This window comes from Cupressus sempervirens, chromosome 10 (assembly GCF_028749045.1).
Source record: "Cupressus sempervirens isolate cs-2001-9-10 chromosome 10, ASM2874904v1, whole genome shotgun sequence".
In the NCBI taxonomy this organism is placed as follows: domain Eukaryota; kingdom Viridiplantae; phylum Streptophyta; class Pinopsida; order Cupressales; family Cupressaceae; genus Cupressus; species Cupressus sempervirens.
In genome coordinates this window covers 437921682-437940223 of record NC_143127.1, presented here as the reverse complement: position 1 = coordinate 437940223, position 18542 = coordinate 437921682, and the positions used below count along the sequence as shown (strand labels likewise).

Sequence of the window (18542 nt, the reverse complement as noted above, 5' to 3'; positions counted from 1 at the left end):
CCTAATTTTTTTCTGATAATGCTTCCACCCCTTCGATGTGTTTCCTGCAAGGAAATTCTCTGCAATTAAATCATATTATCATAACAAGTTGTAAATAATCATAATGGCTAGCTGCCTTTTCAATTCCATGAATTCATGATAAATAATAAACTAGCATGTTATCTTCACATGAAATTATAACGACTAACCATCTTACCATTTCAGAGGATTATAACAAATTTAACTGTCAATTGACTTCATGTGAACCTCAACGACTATATTTTAAATTAGGTCAAAAATTGGGATGTAACACTGTTCAACTTGTTTGATTGATAAAATTTGTGTGCTATCACATAGACAACAAATTCAATTAATGAGTCCTCAATTCCATCAATTGACATACCACGACCATTCTACTTTGCCTTGGTCAGATTTTCAATCTCATTCTTCGTTCCACTTCTAATGCTCTTTGGTTGATCCAAGGTAGGGTACTTAGCTACCCTTCGAATGATAGCCTTGTTAATCTTGATCGGTTTACCTTCCAACCATATTTTCATATCATGAGTAAGGCTGAGCACAATCTTTATCCATTCGACTTTAAAAACCTTAAAAAATCCTAGGGCACGGATAAGCCCTTTCTTGGCAACGATCTTGCATTCATCCTTCAGGATTCCATTAACACATAGCTTATCATAAGCTGCTCTAATCTCAAAATCTCCAATTTCTCTAACCTTGCATAAATAGCATGATCTTAAATCTTGAACAATCAAGACTCTGGGCGGAATTGATGATAAAGCTCCAATATCATCAACATTGTTTTCGATGTTCACTAGATTTTTGAAGTTGGGTGGAGGACTTTAATCATTCTTTATGATTTGTGCACTGCCGTCCTTCATCATTTCACTTCTAGATGCCATTTTGAACTAGGGTTTGAAATAAAATCTTTTGCAAATATCTTCACTGAATATTTAACTTGGCACTGAGAATAATAATTACTTTGTTTGACAATTTCACTGATAAATTGCTGTGATTCTTTTTCTCTGGTCGCTAAAATCACTTCGATCGTCTTGAAATCTTCTTGTAAGCTCTTTGATCGCTTGATGAATGAAAAAGAATGTCCAAATTCGATAAATACCTTTAAACTTTCATTTTAGGTCTGCAATTAATGTCTTCATACATGGTGTATGAGAGCTAGCTCGGTCTCCACTTCAGCTTGGTCAAGGTTACTCGCTCGACCATAACTAATTCATTCGGTCAATATATTACCTTCCTCGACCACTCGGTCTATACTGCAAAGCTTGGTCAATATAGACTATACCACTGATGCTCAATACTTTATGATTTTCTTTTTCTAACAGTTCTTAATGCATCTTTACTTATGCAGATATTAACTTTTATCATTTCTATGCTAGGAATTGATGTAAAATATAACATTAAGTATACTGTTCCTATTTACCTTCTTTCTTTAGTGAGATGTAGTGTGAGCATCAGATCCATTAGAGTGGGTGATCATAGTTTTGTCTACTCTACTGCAATTAAAACAATTACCATTTGGTTTAGGTTTAGGTGTTTGCATGCCATTTTTTCTTCTGCAAATGTTGGCTATGTAACCAAGTTTCCCACAATGATGACATGTAGGTTTGTCTTTGGATTTTGCATTCCTTTGTTCTTCACTTTTGGATGATTCTCCTTCTTTAGTAGATGAAGAGTGCTTGTTGTTTCCAAGTCTAGAGGTGTCTTTTGTTCTAGGTGACCTCAACATTTCTTCAAAGTGTTTGATTGCTTCATTTGGTATATTTATTCTCTCCATGAGTTCCTTTTCATGCCTTAACTAACTTCTTAATTGCTCATTCTGTAGCCCTAGATTTGTGATCTCCAAATCGTTTCTGTTTGCTCCTTGATTTGCAATTACTAGTTGATTTATCATTTCCAATTGATTATTGGTAAGCTTTTGTACCTCAAATGATCTCTTTTCAAATCTGCTAGCCATTTGTCTTTTGTTTTCCTCAGCCATGAGCTTGTCTTCCATTGCTTTCTTCTTTTGATTGATTGCTTCACATAGTGTAACTGATTGAATTTGTTGTTCTGTCTTGAGATCTTTTGCTTCTTTTACTAGGGCACTATTCTTCTTTAGCAATTCTGCCAATGCTTCATTATTGTTACCAATCTTTCCATTGTCAAGCAGTCCTTTTGTGTCAACTTCTTTGTATTGAGTGTCATTTAGCTGAATAGCTCTCTTTTCTTCTTTCTAGGGTTTTCCTTAACTCCTCTTTAGCTGCTTCCAATTGTTGCAATACAATATGGATTTCAATCATATGATTCTTAATGATTTTTCCTATCTTATAGACTTCCATCTCCATGATTTGATCCTCTCAAGCTGTTAGGCTTCCTGATAAGAGAACTGAGCTCCGATACCAATAGTTGGAATAATTATATGGGAAACAAGATACTGAGAGGGGGGGGGGGGGGGCGAGGGTGAATCAGGATCTTAATCTTTTAACTTCAAAACCAATTTCATAAATCCACACCTAATTCATCTCATATAATAAATCTACCGTTAAAACTGTAATGCTGAAACATAAATGAAATATATCACATCCATAAAAGATTTCAACACATAACACAATGATTTGGTTACCCAGAAACACTTCAAGAGGAAGGTAAAATTGGGGTGGGGATGAAACCCACAAATCTTCACTGTTGCAACTATAAAGTTAACTTGTTAGGGTTACAATGTTTAATTATAAGATATTATCTACCTTGTGAGGGGTCTACCTTATGAAAAGCTTAAAAGATTGCTAGATCTCACCTTGTTAGATGATTTAACACTTACAATGAAACAAGGACTCTGTTAGGAGGTTTACATAGGTCTGTTAAAACCACTATATGAAGAGATTTACCCTATCTCAATTAACAATAACTGATTCAGTACCTGACCCTCGGTTTGCTCTGTAAGCTGATCTTGGGTCTCCCCTTTGCTGTATCTTTGATCTGATCTCCTAATCTGATAACTCTGTTCAATCCTTTACTGCTCTGATTGCTCTCTCTCTGATTTGCTTTCAAACTTCATCTTCACTCCTTTACATGTGCATACACACATAAGGACACTTCTCCTTCTCTCTGCATATGATTCTAGGGTTAGAATCCTCTTTAAATAGATGTTTTGTGAAGGTTCTAGATCTTGATCGACGGCTTATACTTCATCATCTTTTGCCATTTCTATCCCATTTTCTGATTGGTTGAATTGCACATCTTGGGATCATTACCTTTTGAAATGACATGTGATCAACTCCTTAGCTGGCTCTACAAATATTAAATATGATATAAAGTCGACCAAAGTGGTTTACATGTGTTTGTGCCATTACAAACTTACATGTCAAAACTGAACTGCTCGGTCATGTATACTTCCTCATGTTGTGACTCGGCTTCTATATTCTTGTTTGCTCAGCACTTGATAACTTGTCAGCATGCTCGGTCTCAACTATATTGCTCGCGCTTACATTTGCTCAGTTGCTACAATACTCGGCAGTCACTATCCTGCTTGGTATAAGCATTGTATGCTTGACCTTTACTAGATAACTCGATTGTAGTGATGACCTTGTAATCTTGCCTAGTAAATGACTAAGTGTTTGTACACTAATCGATAACATAGGCTTAGAGATCAACAACATCCTTAACCATGTCACTATCTTTTATTCTTAATTATTTTTTATGTATGATTAGTTGTCAATACTAATGCTTTGCCAATAAGTGTCCATCTTTAATGAGGAAGTTAGTACATTGTGTATTAATTTGTGGGCCTTATATTATTAAATAATTTATTATTTCAAAATAGGGACATCGAACAAATCTCCACCCAAGCATAATGACATTTCGATGAAAAATCTCAGCTCCATGGTGGTCAAAATGATGAAGAATGGAGGAAGCTAGAGACAAAATTTAATGAGGTTTGAAAGAAAGATGATTGACCATAATCAACAAATGTAAAATTATAACCTAAAATTGCCATAATCAACCATTGAAGAGAAGTTTGTTATCATGAAGTGAGGATAGAAAGGCTAGAGGGGGAGAGTTTGATAATCAAGGAAAAATCAGGAACAATCTTAACATAGTGTTGGATTTTGATCCTTGTCAAGATTAAAAATATCAATAAACATCAAATTTCTGCCTTAATGTATTGTTGTGGTGAGTTTGAATTTTGGAGCAATGATATCACCCACCTTTGAAAGTTGATCAAACACCATAAAAGAACAAGGAAAAATGTCAATCTTGTAATAGGGGCAGAAGCCACTCTTTGTCAAGATTCTTAGTCTCAACATATCCCTCAACTCTGCCCATATATGAAGGGCTTGAAACCGGATTTATGAGTGCTAGAAAAGAAAGTCAATATGAGCTATATAATATGGAATGGAGATCATGTAAAAGGACTATTTTCCTAAATTTGTAAGATACATTAGAATACAAACCGCCCCAAGACAAATGTGATTAATGTCACCTGGAGAAGGATTTGGTTATCTAGAAATGAAATAGGATAAGTGAATTTTCAAACCCAGATTCCTGACTGTCAAAATGTTGGAATGAGCTGTAATTACAGGTCTAGGCCTAGAAGACTATAATTTGACTCCGTACCAAATTTGATTGAAAGTGATATGGATAGGCTGGATCTTGACTTCTACCCAAGTGCAGGCCACCAAGAGCAGCTTGTACCTAGCAATTGTGGCTGACATTTTCCACAGACTTCTGACTTTACCTGATCTGCCCGATCTCAATCCAGCTTTAACCTGTTTTTGCATACAGAAAAATGGGGAAAGGTGCTGGCTAAAGGGGTTTGCCTTAGATAAACCCCTATTTAGGAACCAACCTTGAAAATGAAATGAAACTTCATAAGGAAAGATGAAATAGAAATCAGATTTGAATTTTAAATCACCTTATACCTTGATGGTGCAATGCCTCCTTGAATATGATCACAAATGTTGATGCAATAACTTGATCTAAAAGGAAATCATGAAAGAAATGCTTTAGATAATTGATTTTGTAGTTTGCCAACAACACTTGATGGAGAAGGAAGAATGCTTGGAAGGATTGAAAACTTGGATGCTCAGTTGGAGAAGAGGTCTTCAATTTGGTTGCTTGATCTTGAATGCTTGAAACTTGATAGTGAATGCTAGCACTTAGTTTTATGGATGCAAAATGAGGACATAAGGGATCCTTCTGTACTTTACTCCTCCATTTCAAGATTCAAATTTGATCTAGGCTGAGCACAAATCAAGAAATCTTGTTAATACCCTGACATTGGGCCTTGAACAAATTTTGGGCTCCAAATGTTTGAGATAGGCCATGAATGATGGCCTATGCTTGGGAAAATGAGCCTACATTTGAACTATGGGCCCTAGACAGTCAATAGGTGCCAGATTTCTTGGTACAAATCAATTTGAGGTCGGTAGAGCTTGAAAAAACCATAAATTGTATGATAGGTTTTAGGAGATGAAATGAATTATTTGATTGGAGGAAAAATAGAGGAGCACTCTTAGAAATAAGAGCCAACCTTATGTTTTGAAGAAATTAAATCAATAGAGAAGATTATAAGTAAGAGCACCAGACATGACATGAATAAGTGTTGGTAAAATAACAGGACACACCATACAATAGTATATTATCTTTTATTCATTTATCCTTCTGTATTTATAATTTATTTTTAAATCCTATTTTAGAAAGGGGGCCTTACAGTCTGCCCTTCCCCAAAATTGCTTGTCGTCAAGGAATGTGTACCTTCAATGGAAATGGTGTCCTATGTAACTTTGATATCCAGTCCAACCCTAAAATGGTAATCTCAACTTGAGATTACATATGCAACATATTTACAAATATAAACTTATCCAATTTGAAGATTATAATATTCAATTTAAAATACCAAGAATAATTCAAAGATGAAACTTATCTTGATGTATTGCAGCACTTTCCTTCTCTATTAAGTATTGTTTTGTTTTATTGATGAGTTTTGACGAATAATCCTAATCCTTTGGAAGAGTTACTCATTGGGTTTCAAGCTCTTTAGGGAGTACCTATTTGGGCTCTATTTTCCGGATGCCTATTCTAGAACTATCCTCAAGCTATGTCACCATCTTCATTATGACTTTCTCCTCATAAGGCCTTACAAATATTAGTTACTTGGTATATCCATCTTTATGATCGTTGGGAGAGACTATCTCTTCCTAATCCTTATGGGAGAGTTTGTGGTTAGGTTTTTAGCCCTCGTGGGGGGACTTCCTAGGGCTCCAGTTATCTCATAATAAATTTTGAGCATTTCTTTAGCTATGATGCCATCTTTTAAGGATTCCTCTCTCCTTAAGGCCTTATCGATATCCAAGATTTGGCATATCAATCTTTGTAATCCAAGGAGTTAGATCCGACTCTCCTAGGCCATATGTATACCAACTCAAAGTGTATGCATCCTTGTAATCCCTAGGAGAGCCTTTATCTCTTCTTAGACCTTCAAAGGTGCAATCACTAACTTGCAGTAGGGCGCCCTTAGCGGTTCCGCATTTATCACAGTGTAGTAGGGTGCCTTGGTAGTAGTTCTCCCTTAATTGCCATTACAATAGGGTGCCCTTAGCAATTGTCCCTCGACTACTTCTGTGATAGGGTGTCCTTGGCAGTTCTACTTTAATTACAATAAAGTAGGGTGCCACTACAATAAGGTGCCCTTCACGATTCTCCCTTAATTGTACCCTTGGGAGGGTGCTAGAAAGAGGATGCCCTTAGTGCTCCTCTTCGAATTACAAAATAATAGGGTGCCCTTATAGTGATTCTCCCCCACTATTACTGCAATAGGGCACCCTTTGCAATTCTCCCTTAATTGCAGCCCTTTTACCCCATATTTATTTTGTATCTTTAGATGTTTTTTAATAATAATCAAAATCACATTATATAGTATACAAATATATTTATTACTATTTCTACATTACTGAATTCTTAGATTGTTGTCATGGCTATGCGTAAACCTCTTCGAAGCTTCTCTGGCTTTCACATTATTCTTTCATAATTTTTTTCTTTCGTATATCCTCTTTAGTCCTGCAAGACGGTAGGATCAAGCTCAAATAACACTACAAAGTATCCTTTTAGGATCACCTTTTACTTTACCTTTCCTGTCAAAACTTGAATAATAATCTTTTGTTGTTGCTCCTTCTTTTTGGCTTGGAATGAAATCTCCTTTTTACTTTATTGAAAAGGTTACCATCTTTCATCAAAATTGAGTCACCACTTTTCATTGTTTCCTATGAGTGATATATTATTCCCCAAATTTCTCTCCATTGTCCCCCAAATAAAATATCCTTTCTTTATATCTTCCAATGCGGACAAGAGTTACACCTCTTCATCATGTCTACCCTTTGTAATAGTCAAACTTTTTACAATTAGTACTCTTTTGAAGAGTCTCAAAACTTCATCATTGTGGACATTTGGAAGAGTCACAATTATTTTAATGATTGCCACCCTTTAAAAGAGTCACAAGCTTTTAAAATGACCACCTTTTCAAATAGTCACAACCCTTCATCATGGTTGTCCTTTAGAAGAGTCACAAACTTTCAAAATCACCATCTTTTAAAATAGTCACAACCCTTCATCATAGTTGCCCTTTAGAAGAGTCACTACCTATCATAATTGTCGCCCCTTTCGAAGAGTCACAACCTTTCATAATTGTTGCCCCTTTCAAAGAGTCACAACCTTTCATATTTACTACCTTTTGGAAGAGTAACAACCTTTCATATTTACTACCCTTTGGAAGAGTCACAACCCTTTATTAGTCCTTTCTCCATCCTTCCAAATGAAGTTCTCTTAGTGATCAAAATTTATTGTCGAAGAGCAGACTGAAAGAAGTTTTCAAATGGCCTAAAGTTCTGGTACCCAGTTTTGGGGTGTTTGATTTTTCTATGGTGTGCCATACTTTGGCCTCACCGATGTTATCAAAATCTTTCATTCATTCATTCTTCTTCTTTTTAACATCTCATGTTTGAGGGAGTAACAACTTTTCCTTTTGCACCTTTTGATCCTTCATTAACTTAACTAAGTTTAATTATGTTATATTCAAATTTTAGTATTTTTATTTTACTTTTAATCTTATTTTTTATTCTTTATATTTAACTTTTTTATTACTATATCAATTATATATTATACCATTAATCATATATTTGTTATTTTACTTCTAATCATATCATTTTATTTTTATTTCTTAATTTATTTCTACATTTGCATTTTATTATTAAAATATTATATCTAATTTTATTGATTAAATATTATTTAATTAAATATCATTAATTAAATATTAAGAGATTACTATTAGACAAGTAATATAAGAATTAAATAATATTCTAATGTTATTATGTATTTATTAAATTTTCCATCATTGTTATATTAATAATATAACTAATTGAATAATAAATTATAGTATAGTTTATTATCATTTATTTGTTTAGCGCTTTAATATTTATCATTTATTATTAAATTCTATTTTAGACAGGGGACATTGCAAATTATATATATATATACATGGACATGTGTACATACTATATATGTTTATGTATTTACATTTAAATATTTTCTGCAGTATCCAATATTTTCAAAATCCTCGAGTTGGTTACAATACTGGATGATCTGGTGCCATATCCAAACATATTGAACAAAGCCTAAATATGGGCTCATATAAGAATATGTTTGCATATGTTATCAATGCTATATCAGGAAGCATTGTATCCGTATTTTGATCAGATACATAGATACACATGTTTGGGCAGGGCAGGGGAAGTATTTGGCAACTTTGGTCTAATGGGATTTTATTTTAATCGTAACAACTCAATTATTTGACACTTGAGTGGTTTAGTACTTCAAGTTTATCTCTACTCTCCATGCAAACAACTCATGGCTGTGTACAGTTCATGTTTAATGAACTTTTCATTTGTTGTTTGTCCAACAATTTTGTAACTGTGTAACCATAGGGGGGATTTTGCGTATCACCTTAGTATTGTTATAATATGACCTGTGTTATTGATCAGTTATACTAAGGCCGCTCGTTGATCCTGTGTAGTGTTCTCATAAGCTCATATACAATATTTACCCAATCAAGTTTTATGCTTTCCATGTTAGTTTGTTTTGCATACTGCAAGTGCCCTTTCTGAAATAAGATTTAATTATAAATAATAATAAAAAATTTGAAATACTTAAATATTGATAATAAAATATAATTTGATAATTAAGTTTTAATGAAAGGTCAAGAGGCACACGATGAAGAGTCATGGCTCTCTCAACATAAGATATAAAAAGGAGAACTCAGAATTGTTCACTTGAAACATGATATGGAGGAAGGAAGAAAGAATGTAAGAAGCGATTTAAGAAATAATTAATGGAAGAGGAAAGAGGAATAAGAAGAAAATAAGAAATTGACTCCTTCAAAAATAAAAAATGATGAAGGGTTGTGACCCTATCTAAAGGGTGGTCATTATGAAGGGTTGTGACTCCTTTGAATGACAGAAATGATGAAGGGTTGTGATTCTTTCAGAGGATGAGAATCAGAAAAGTTTGTGACTCTCACAGGGAGCAATGATGAAGGGTTGTGAAATTTTTGGAGGGTGGTAATTGAGAAAGGTTGTCAAAATTGCAAAGGGAAGACTTGCTGAAGAGGAGTGACTCTCCCTCTCATTACAAGATATTAAGGGGAGGAGTTCTCTTTTGGGGAGGAGATCTAAGAGAGATCAATTCAAGAGATAATTTATTAATTTCAAAGGCAACAATGGAAAGTGGTGACTCAATTGATATGAAATTTGGTGACCTTTTCACTAATAAAATATACAGGATGTTAATGTATAGCATCAGTAGAAGTAATGATGCTCATCTGATTCATAAATAAATCTGTGATTTTGGTTTCTCAGATAAATTGCTGTTAATGTTTATCATATGTGTGTGTGTGTGTTTGGATAAACACAATCACAATGCAATTATCAAGAGACTAACAATGCCTATCGGCAGTCCTTATTGGAAGTTCTTACTGCCTTGTTATCGAGCATTGCTTATATTATGGTTATCTTAACTAACAGTTTGTTAAGTCATGCCACCATAGAGGCATGACTCTATGTGGGTCATGAACCTCCACCAATATACTTAAGGGAGAGCAGATCGCTGAGGGAAGACATCTATCTATGGCATCTCAGACCCAGCGATCTGCAAGTAAAGCATTATCGATATTTGTTCAGTATATATTTGATAAAGTCTAACCTGCAGGAGCATCGGAATATTTGGTATACAATCCATATCATCAGCGATCTGCAAGAAAGGAAATACTGATCTCAAGCAATATACAAATCACCATTAATTGAAGGAATACTCAGCACTATTGCAATATAAGTAAGAGTACCTATTGTCTAAGAGTATTTATTGTTCTCATATTATTGTAATTGTTTTATCTATCAGAGATCCATAAAACTCAACATGGTATCAGAGTCATTCTGATAAGAAAAACCATTACTCAGAATAAAATCTGAAATCTCAGGTTTTTAAAAGAAAAAGGGGCTAAATTTTAAATCATTAAAATGGTGAATCATGTGAGACTAGAAGATAGGCTTGAGGGTGCATCTAATTTCTCTTCATGGAAAATTAGAGTAATGATAATACTAAGAGAAATGGAGTTAAAGGAATAAATTGAATCAAACATATCCATGCCTGAAAATGAACCAAAAAAGGTAACATGGAAAATACATAATAATAAAGTAATGAAAATCATAATAGACTTTGTAAAAGATCATATTCTTCCATCCATATCTAGTGTCAAGACTGGATTTGAGATGTTCTCCACTATTTGAGAAACATTTGAAATCAACAATACTAGTAGATTGTTAACTCTAAAGCAAGATCTACTATATATAAATATGAAAAATGGAGAATCTATAATTTCATATTTTCGAAGGATTTCTGAACTAAAAGATCAACTTGCAACAATGGAAAATCGAATTGATGACAAAGGACTCAACATGATCGCTCTAAGAGGTCTTCCTTTATCATGGGAAACATTTATCCGAGGTTTAAGCTCTCGACTTGAACTCCCAAAATTCGATTTATTAAAGAATGAATGCACACAAGAAGAATCTAGATTAGTCTCAAGAGGACTAAGTACAAATCAAGTGGGAGAAATTCAAGCACTTCATATGAAATCAAACAAGAAAAGAAAATTCAAATACAACAAAAGGGAATCTAACAAATCATACAAGCAACGTGATTGGTCCAAAGTTAGATGTTTTAAATGTGACAAAATTGGTCACTGCCCTGAAAAGAAGAAAATTCAAGCAACCTTAGCTGAAATCAAAGGAGAGAGTGTAGAAGAAAAATAAAATTATGCTTTTTACTTAGCTCTTTCGAGTGAATTAAACTCTAACCAAAACACTTGGATCATAGACAGTGGAATATCTCGACACATCACCGGTTTTAAAGACAAATTTGAAACTTTCTTTGAACAAGCCTCAAAAGAAGTAACCATTGGAGATAACTCTACTCATCTTATTAAAAGAATTGGTTCCTGTTCAATACAACTAAATTCATGAATTACACTACAACTCAAAAATTTCTTATATATACCAGGAATAAAAAGAATCCTAGTCTATTTTTGGTCTTGCTGATCAAGGATTCAGAATCACATTTCAAGAGGACAAAATTCTACCTTGGCCCAAGAACTCTAATATTAAGAAAGCCATCTCCATCGGATTTAGAGATGGAAGTCTTTATAAACTTTGTAATAATCAAAACCTAGCTCCTAGTCATGAAACTTCAAATTCCACCGAAATTTGGCATAGGAGGCTAGGTCACCTTCACTATCGTGCATTGTCATCCATAGGAAAAATTGTAAAAGGTTTACCTAGTCTTAAAACTGATCATTTAAGTACTTGCAAGGATGTGCTTTAGGTAAAAATACTAAACAGTCATTTCTTAAAAGTATTCACAAATCTAAATCCATTCTTGAACTTATCCACACCGATCTTTGTGGTCCTATGTCTGTACCTTCTCTTAATGGGTGCTTCTTCTATATAATTTTCATAGATGATTACTCTAGAAAAACTTGGATCTATTTTCAGAAACAAAAAGAATCAGCTGAAGTTTTATCAAATTCAAAGAGTTCAAAGCCTTAAGTTGAAAACCAGTCAGGATAGAAAATTAAAACACTAAGGTCAGACAATGGAGGTGAATACATCTCTGATATTTTTAAGAATTTCTGCATTGCTGTTGGGATTAAGAGGGAGTTTTGTGTACCTTATAATTCTCAACAGAATGGAATTGCTGAATGTAAAAATAGATCAATTGTGGAATCTGCCAGAGCAATGATGCACGATCAAAATCTTCATACTTCCTTTTGGGTTGAAGCATCTAACACTGCAGTTTACATTCAAAACAGATGTCCACACTCAGTATTCGAGAACACCACCACAGAAGAAGTATTCATTGGCATGAAACTTGATCTAAGCCATCTAAGAATATTTGGATGTCCAGTTTATGTTCACATTTCTAAAGAGAAAAGAACTAAACTAGAACCTTCCGGGAAGAAGGGGATATTTATTGGATATAGTGAAATTGCAAAAGGATACATGATCTTCATTCCAGGTCAAAGAACAACTGAGATTAGCAGAGATGTAAAATTTAAAGAAGATATTGCCTTTAATATTTCTAGAAATAGTGATGAATCCATTACAGAATCTATTCTCGAAGTAGATGAAAATCAACAAGCAGAAATTGAGAGGGAGAATGATATTGAACCATCTTCTTCCACTATGTCTAATCATGAAGATTCGGAAAATATCAATAATAAAAAGAGGCCACTTTGGGCTAGGAAAATGATAGAAGAAAATCATGTTGAACCTAATGAAGTGATGTGAGAGAGCAAAAGAACAAGAAATCAATCGTGTTATGTTGCATTGTTAACTGAACTTATAAAAGTAGAACCTTCTAGTGTTAAAGAAGCACTTTCAAATCAGTCTTTGAAAGAAGCAATGATTGAAGAATATAACACTATATTAAAAAATGATGTATGAGATGTTATACCAAGACCTAAGAACAAATCAGTTGTTTCTTCCAAATGGTTGTTTAAAATTAAACATGCATCTGATGGCAGCACTGAAAAATACAAAGCTAGGTTTGTAGCATGGGGTTTCTCATAGAAAGAAAACATTGATTATGAAGAAACATTTGCTCCAGTTGCTAGATATACTTTAGTCAGAACCATTTTGGCTATTGTAGCATCTAAGGGATAGAAGGTTCATCAAATGGATGTCAAAACAATGTTCTTTAATGGCAAGATTGAAGAAGAAGTCTATATCGAGCAACCAGAAGGTTTCAATACTCATGACAACAAAACTCATGTTTGTAAATTAAAGAAAGCACTTTATTGTCTCAAACAGGCTCCCAAAGTGTGGTATGAAAGGATAGACAACTATCTAATGAAGGTAGGATATTAAAAAAATGAAGCTGATCCCAACTTATACTTCAAAACAGATGGTGATGATATGATTATTCTTGTGTTATATGTTGATGATTTGTTGATAACAGGTGATGAACATCTCATAAAGAAATGCAAACAAGAACTCATAGTAGAGTTTGAAATGAAAGATTTAGGTCTACTTCACTACTTTTTTGGATTAGAAGTCTGGCAATAGGATAACTACATTCTTCTGAATCAAGGAAAATATACAGTTGACATTTTAACAAAATTTGGAGTGATGGAATGTAAACCAATAGCTACTCCTATGGAAGTAAACCTACACAAGTTGAAAGATGATATGATCAAATAAGAACCTACAGATTCTACTTACTACAGGTAGATTATTGGATCTTTAATGTATTTGGTTAATACTCATCCTGACATATGCTATGCTACTCACACTTTGAGTCAAGTTATGTGTGCACCAAAGAAGATACATCTACATGGAGCTAAATACATTTTGAGATATCTAAAGGGTACTATTGGAATGAGAATCAAATATGATAAAGTCAACATCGAACTTCATGGATTTTCAGATTATGATTGGGCAGACAGTCTTATTGAATGTAAGAGTACTTCTGGATATTGCTTCAGTCTAGGATCTGGAATGGTTTCTTGGTCCAGCAGAAAACAGACTTCAGTTGTATTAAGCTCCACCGAAGCAGAATATATTGCATCTTCTTTGGGTGCTAGAGAAGCGGTATGGCTACGGAAGTTGTTAGCAGATTTGTTCAAAAGACCGTTGAAGCCCACTATGATTCATTGTGATAATCAAAGTTGCATCAAGCTTTCAACCAATTCGATTTTTCACAATCGCTCCAAACATATTGAAATTTCTTTCCATTACATTCGAGATATGGTGAATCAAGGAATCATTCAACTAGAGTACACATGTACTAATGAGCAAACAACTGATATCTTTATCGAGCCTCTTGCTAAAGTGAAGTTGAAATACTTCAGAGAAAAACTTGGTATGATTAATTTGTAATATTGAATATTTAATTAAAATTTTAATTCATGTGAGTTTATGCGTCTATTGTTGTTTAGTTGCATCAGATATATAATGAAAGGTGACGATCTTTCATGGACATACTTATTTAGAAGGTAATTATTTACAAGGTGACAATCTTGTAAATGATAGCCTTGTTATCATGGACATCTCTAGACATTGCTTCCGGCAATTAGAGATCATAGATAACGAACTCATGTTATTATCATGGACATCTCTAGACATTGCTTCGAGCAATTAGAGATCATGAGTAACAAATTTTCATGTTATTATCATGGACATCTCTAGACATTGCTTCGGGCAATTAGAGATCATGAATAACAAATTTTCATGTTATTACTATGGACATCTCTAGACATTGCTTCGGGCAATTAGAAATCATGATAAGATTTGTATTACTCAAGATATTGTTTCAAACAATTAGAGATCATAACATACTTTATGATAGTATTTATAAATTGAAAATCTTTATCTGACTAGTCACTGTTTCTGAGTGTTAAGTTCAGACAATCTGATCAGATTTTTCATTTGTGTATTACTTCTCCCTTGCTAAGAGGGATTGTTAATGTATAGCATCAATAGAAGTAATGATGCTCATTTGATTCATATATATATTTGTGATTTTGGTTTCTCAGATAAATTGCTGTTAATGTTTATCATATATGTGTGTGTGTGTGTGTGCGCGTGTTTGGATTAACACAATCATAATGCAATTATCGGGAGACTAACAATGCCTATCGGCAGTCCTTATTGGAATCGGCATGTTCTTACTGCCTTGCTATCGAGCACTGCTTATATTATGGTTAACTAACAGTTTGTTAAGTCATGCCACCGTAGAGGCTTTGGCCACGTAGAGTCATGACTCTACGGGGGTCATGACCCTCCACCAATATACTTAAGGGAGAGCAGATCGTTGAGGGAAGACATCTATCTATGGCATCTCAGACCCAACGATCTACAAGTAAAGCATATTCAATATTTGTTCAGTATATATTTTATAAAGTCTAACCTGCAGGAGCATCAGAATATTTGCTATACAATCCATATCCTCAGCGATTTGCAAGAAAGGAAATACTGATCTCAAGCAATATACAAATCACCATTAATTGAAGGAATACTTAGCACTATTGCAATACAAGTAAGAGTACCTATTGTCTAAGAGAATTTATTGTTCTCATATTAGTGTAATTGTTTTATCTATCAGAGATCCATAAAACTTAACATAGGAGAATTCACTCCAAGCATTGAAGGATCATTTATCAATCAACACTTAACGAATCCATCAAAATAAATCCTTCATTCATCCATCAAACATTTATCCCTCAAGAAATCAAGCAAATGATCATCTTGGGATCAAGAAACAAGCAATTCAGCAAGCAAGCACCACTCTGTCAAAGCATTCATTCATTCAATCATCACTCACCAATATTTCAAACAGCATTTATTACATTATCACTCATCAATCCTCTAATCAACAATCACTTAATCATCACCAACAAGTTCCTCAAATCATCCATCAAAGTAGATCAAACAAGATTAGTATTTGGATACAAGCGATCCGCATCTCAGAATACAACCATCTTGTGATATAGTAAATATTGTGGTTGCAATGGAAGAAGAATTAATACTTATATATTTTGTATTTGTGGTAATATGAAATGCTATTTTAAATTATTAAATTACTTTTAACTTGACAAGCAATCATGTAGCAAAGAGAAGGGACTACAAGAAGGGAGAGCAGAAACAAAATTACTAAGTAGGCCCCCCAGTGATGTATGACTGATGGGGCTGACATATGCGGGCCAAGGGAGTATTGCATTTGGGCTTAGATAGGAGGGTTTCTACTTTCTAGGTACCCTATTGCAGTTTCTTCGCCATCCTCTTGATGATTGATTTTTGAAGTCACAATCATAGTGGGTGAATAAGGTGACACAAATAGAGAGGGCATATGCAAGCATACCAAGTAGGCCACCCCATGATGGATGATTAATGTGTTTGCCACATGTGGGCCAAGGGGTTATTAAGTCCACTTGTGGGCATAGTGTGAGGGTTGCTTTGGACACACTTTCACACTTCTTCATTCAACCCCCATTATTGTTGAACACGAAAAGTGATTATAGATATTAAATGTCTTATCTAATGGATTAGGATGATTATATGCGTGTGTATGTATGTTTGATCCCTAACCCTTGTAGAAGTAATTAGTTTTATGAATCATATGTCCTATATTGTATAATCATAATATGATTACATGATCTAAACCAGGATTAATCTTGCTTGAAGCATTTTCATTGGTAAAGTTATAACTCTTAACTATTTTACATTTCTTATTTTAGTGGATTTTGTGATTTTAGGGCGATCCCAAAAGGGCACATTACACATACATGGTTCTTTGAATTTTAGTTTGATGCATGGCTGAAATGAAAAATTATTAAAAAGCAGTTGAAGATTTTTATCTTGCTTCTAGTATTTACTGTAGCATGTAAGCTTATTTTCTTTTAGACTCTTTCTATTATGTATGCCTTTGTTGATCATTAAATTAAGTCTTTTTAATTTGATGAACATGACTTTTGTTTTGCAGAGTTTGATCTTGAGAATGAGAGAACTAAGCTTGATGACCAGGGATTAAAAATTGCCGAGAATCAAGAAACTAGTCTTAAGAATAGACGGAAACTTGCTGAAAGTACACGAGGTAAATTTATAAATGGGTATTTGCAAATGGTTCTGCGGAGAATAGGGTAATAGCTGGGTCTGTCTTAAAATGTTTAACTCAAATAACAATATTAAGCGTTCCGTCCTAATGGTTATTGTATTCTCTTCCACATACATCTAATTGTGTTTCGCTAGCTTTAGTTTCTTCAGTTTGTTTAGCAAGATTATATGCATGTCTAAAATAGTTGCACAGGTGCAAAAGTATTATATATTTCAAAATGAATTGTATCATTTCATCTAAACTTGGAGTTGCTTATTGTCCTTTGATACTCAGATTTCAAGAAGGCTCCAAATGAGGAAAAGTTAAACCTTTTCAATTCTTTACTCAAAGGATATCAAGAAGAGGTTGATAATATTACGAAGCGAGCAAAGTTTGGAGAAAATGCCTTTTTGAATATTTACCAGAAATTATATGAAGCACCTGATCCATGCCCTGCTCTTGGGTCCACTACTGTAAGAAATTCCAATGCCAAAATATTGATGCTTCGGATAGAGCCTCTCTATTGATGCTCTACTCTTATTTTATGTGCATGTTAAATGTTTTTCCTCCTCATGATGTATATTCTTTGCTATATTGAAATTTATGGTCATTTTCATGTTTATGAACTAAATTTGTAACATAAAATTACCTTATTACACATAAGTAAGAAACTTACTGATCTGCTGTTTCCATTTCCAATTGGAATGGCTTCTTGGGGTGTTAATATTGTAAAATGTGACTGTACGTGTTGTTGTTTTGAAATATTGTAAAATGTGACTGTACATGTGGTTGTTTTGAATGTTTGTTTAGTATAGAAATTGACCCATTTCCTTTTCCTTTATTTGTTGGTGCAAAAGATGATATTTTGGTTTCTGGTATTGTTGAATAACATTACATGATAAATATCATTCATTTCTTGTTTTGAGAATTTGGGGATAATATAATATATACGTAAACTAAATAAAATGTTAACGTTTCATTTTGTTTGCTACAGGAGCTTGCTTCAAAAGTTACTGAATTGGAATCTGAAAATCGTAAGATGAAGCATGAGCTTGAGGAGTTTAGAGCTGAAGCTGCTCATCTAAAAAATCAACAGGCGACTGTTCGTAGGCTTGAAGAGCGTAATCGCCAATTGGAACAGCAGGTAGATGTCCTTCCCAGTTGTATCAATCTATTTCCCATGGGATTCGAGTATTGTTTTGTATTTTTTGGTGGAACTGATTGTTAAGGTTTGTGTACTTGTTATGTGCATTCTTTGATAGAGGCAGAAGAAAATAATTTTAGGACGCGCCTTTCCTTGCATTTTCAAAGATCTATCTATAAAAGAATATCTTCTTAGATTCTGTTTTAGGATT

The 18542-nt window shown here is 33.9% G+C and overlaps 1 protein-coding gene across 1 annotated transcript in view; it reads left to right on the top strand.

Moving 5' to 3' along the window:
- Positions 1 to 18542, top strand: part of LOC149534592 (protein CASP) — a 125344-nt gene that overhangs the window by 15006 nt on the left and 91796 nt on the right. Inside the window, exons 2-4 of the mRNA XM_089807861.1 lie at positions 17077 to 17187; positions 17482 to 17660; positions 18182 to 18331. Of these exons, the coding sequence (XP_089663987.1) occupies positions 17077 to 17187; positions 17482 to 17660; positions 18182 to 18331 (440 nt within the window). The remainder of the gene's footprint in view (positions 1 to 17076; positions 17188 to 17481; positions 17661 to 18181; positions 18332 to 18542) is intronic.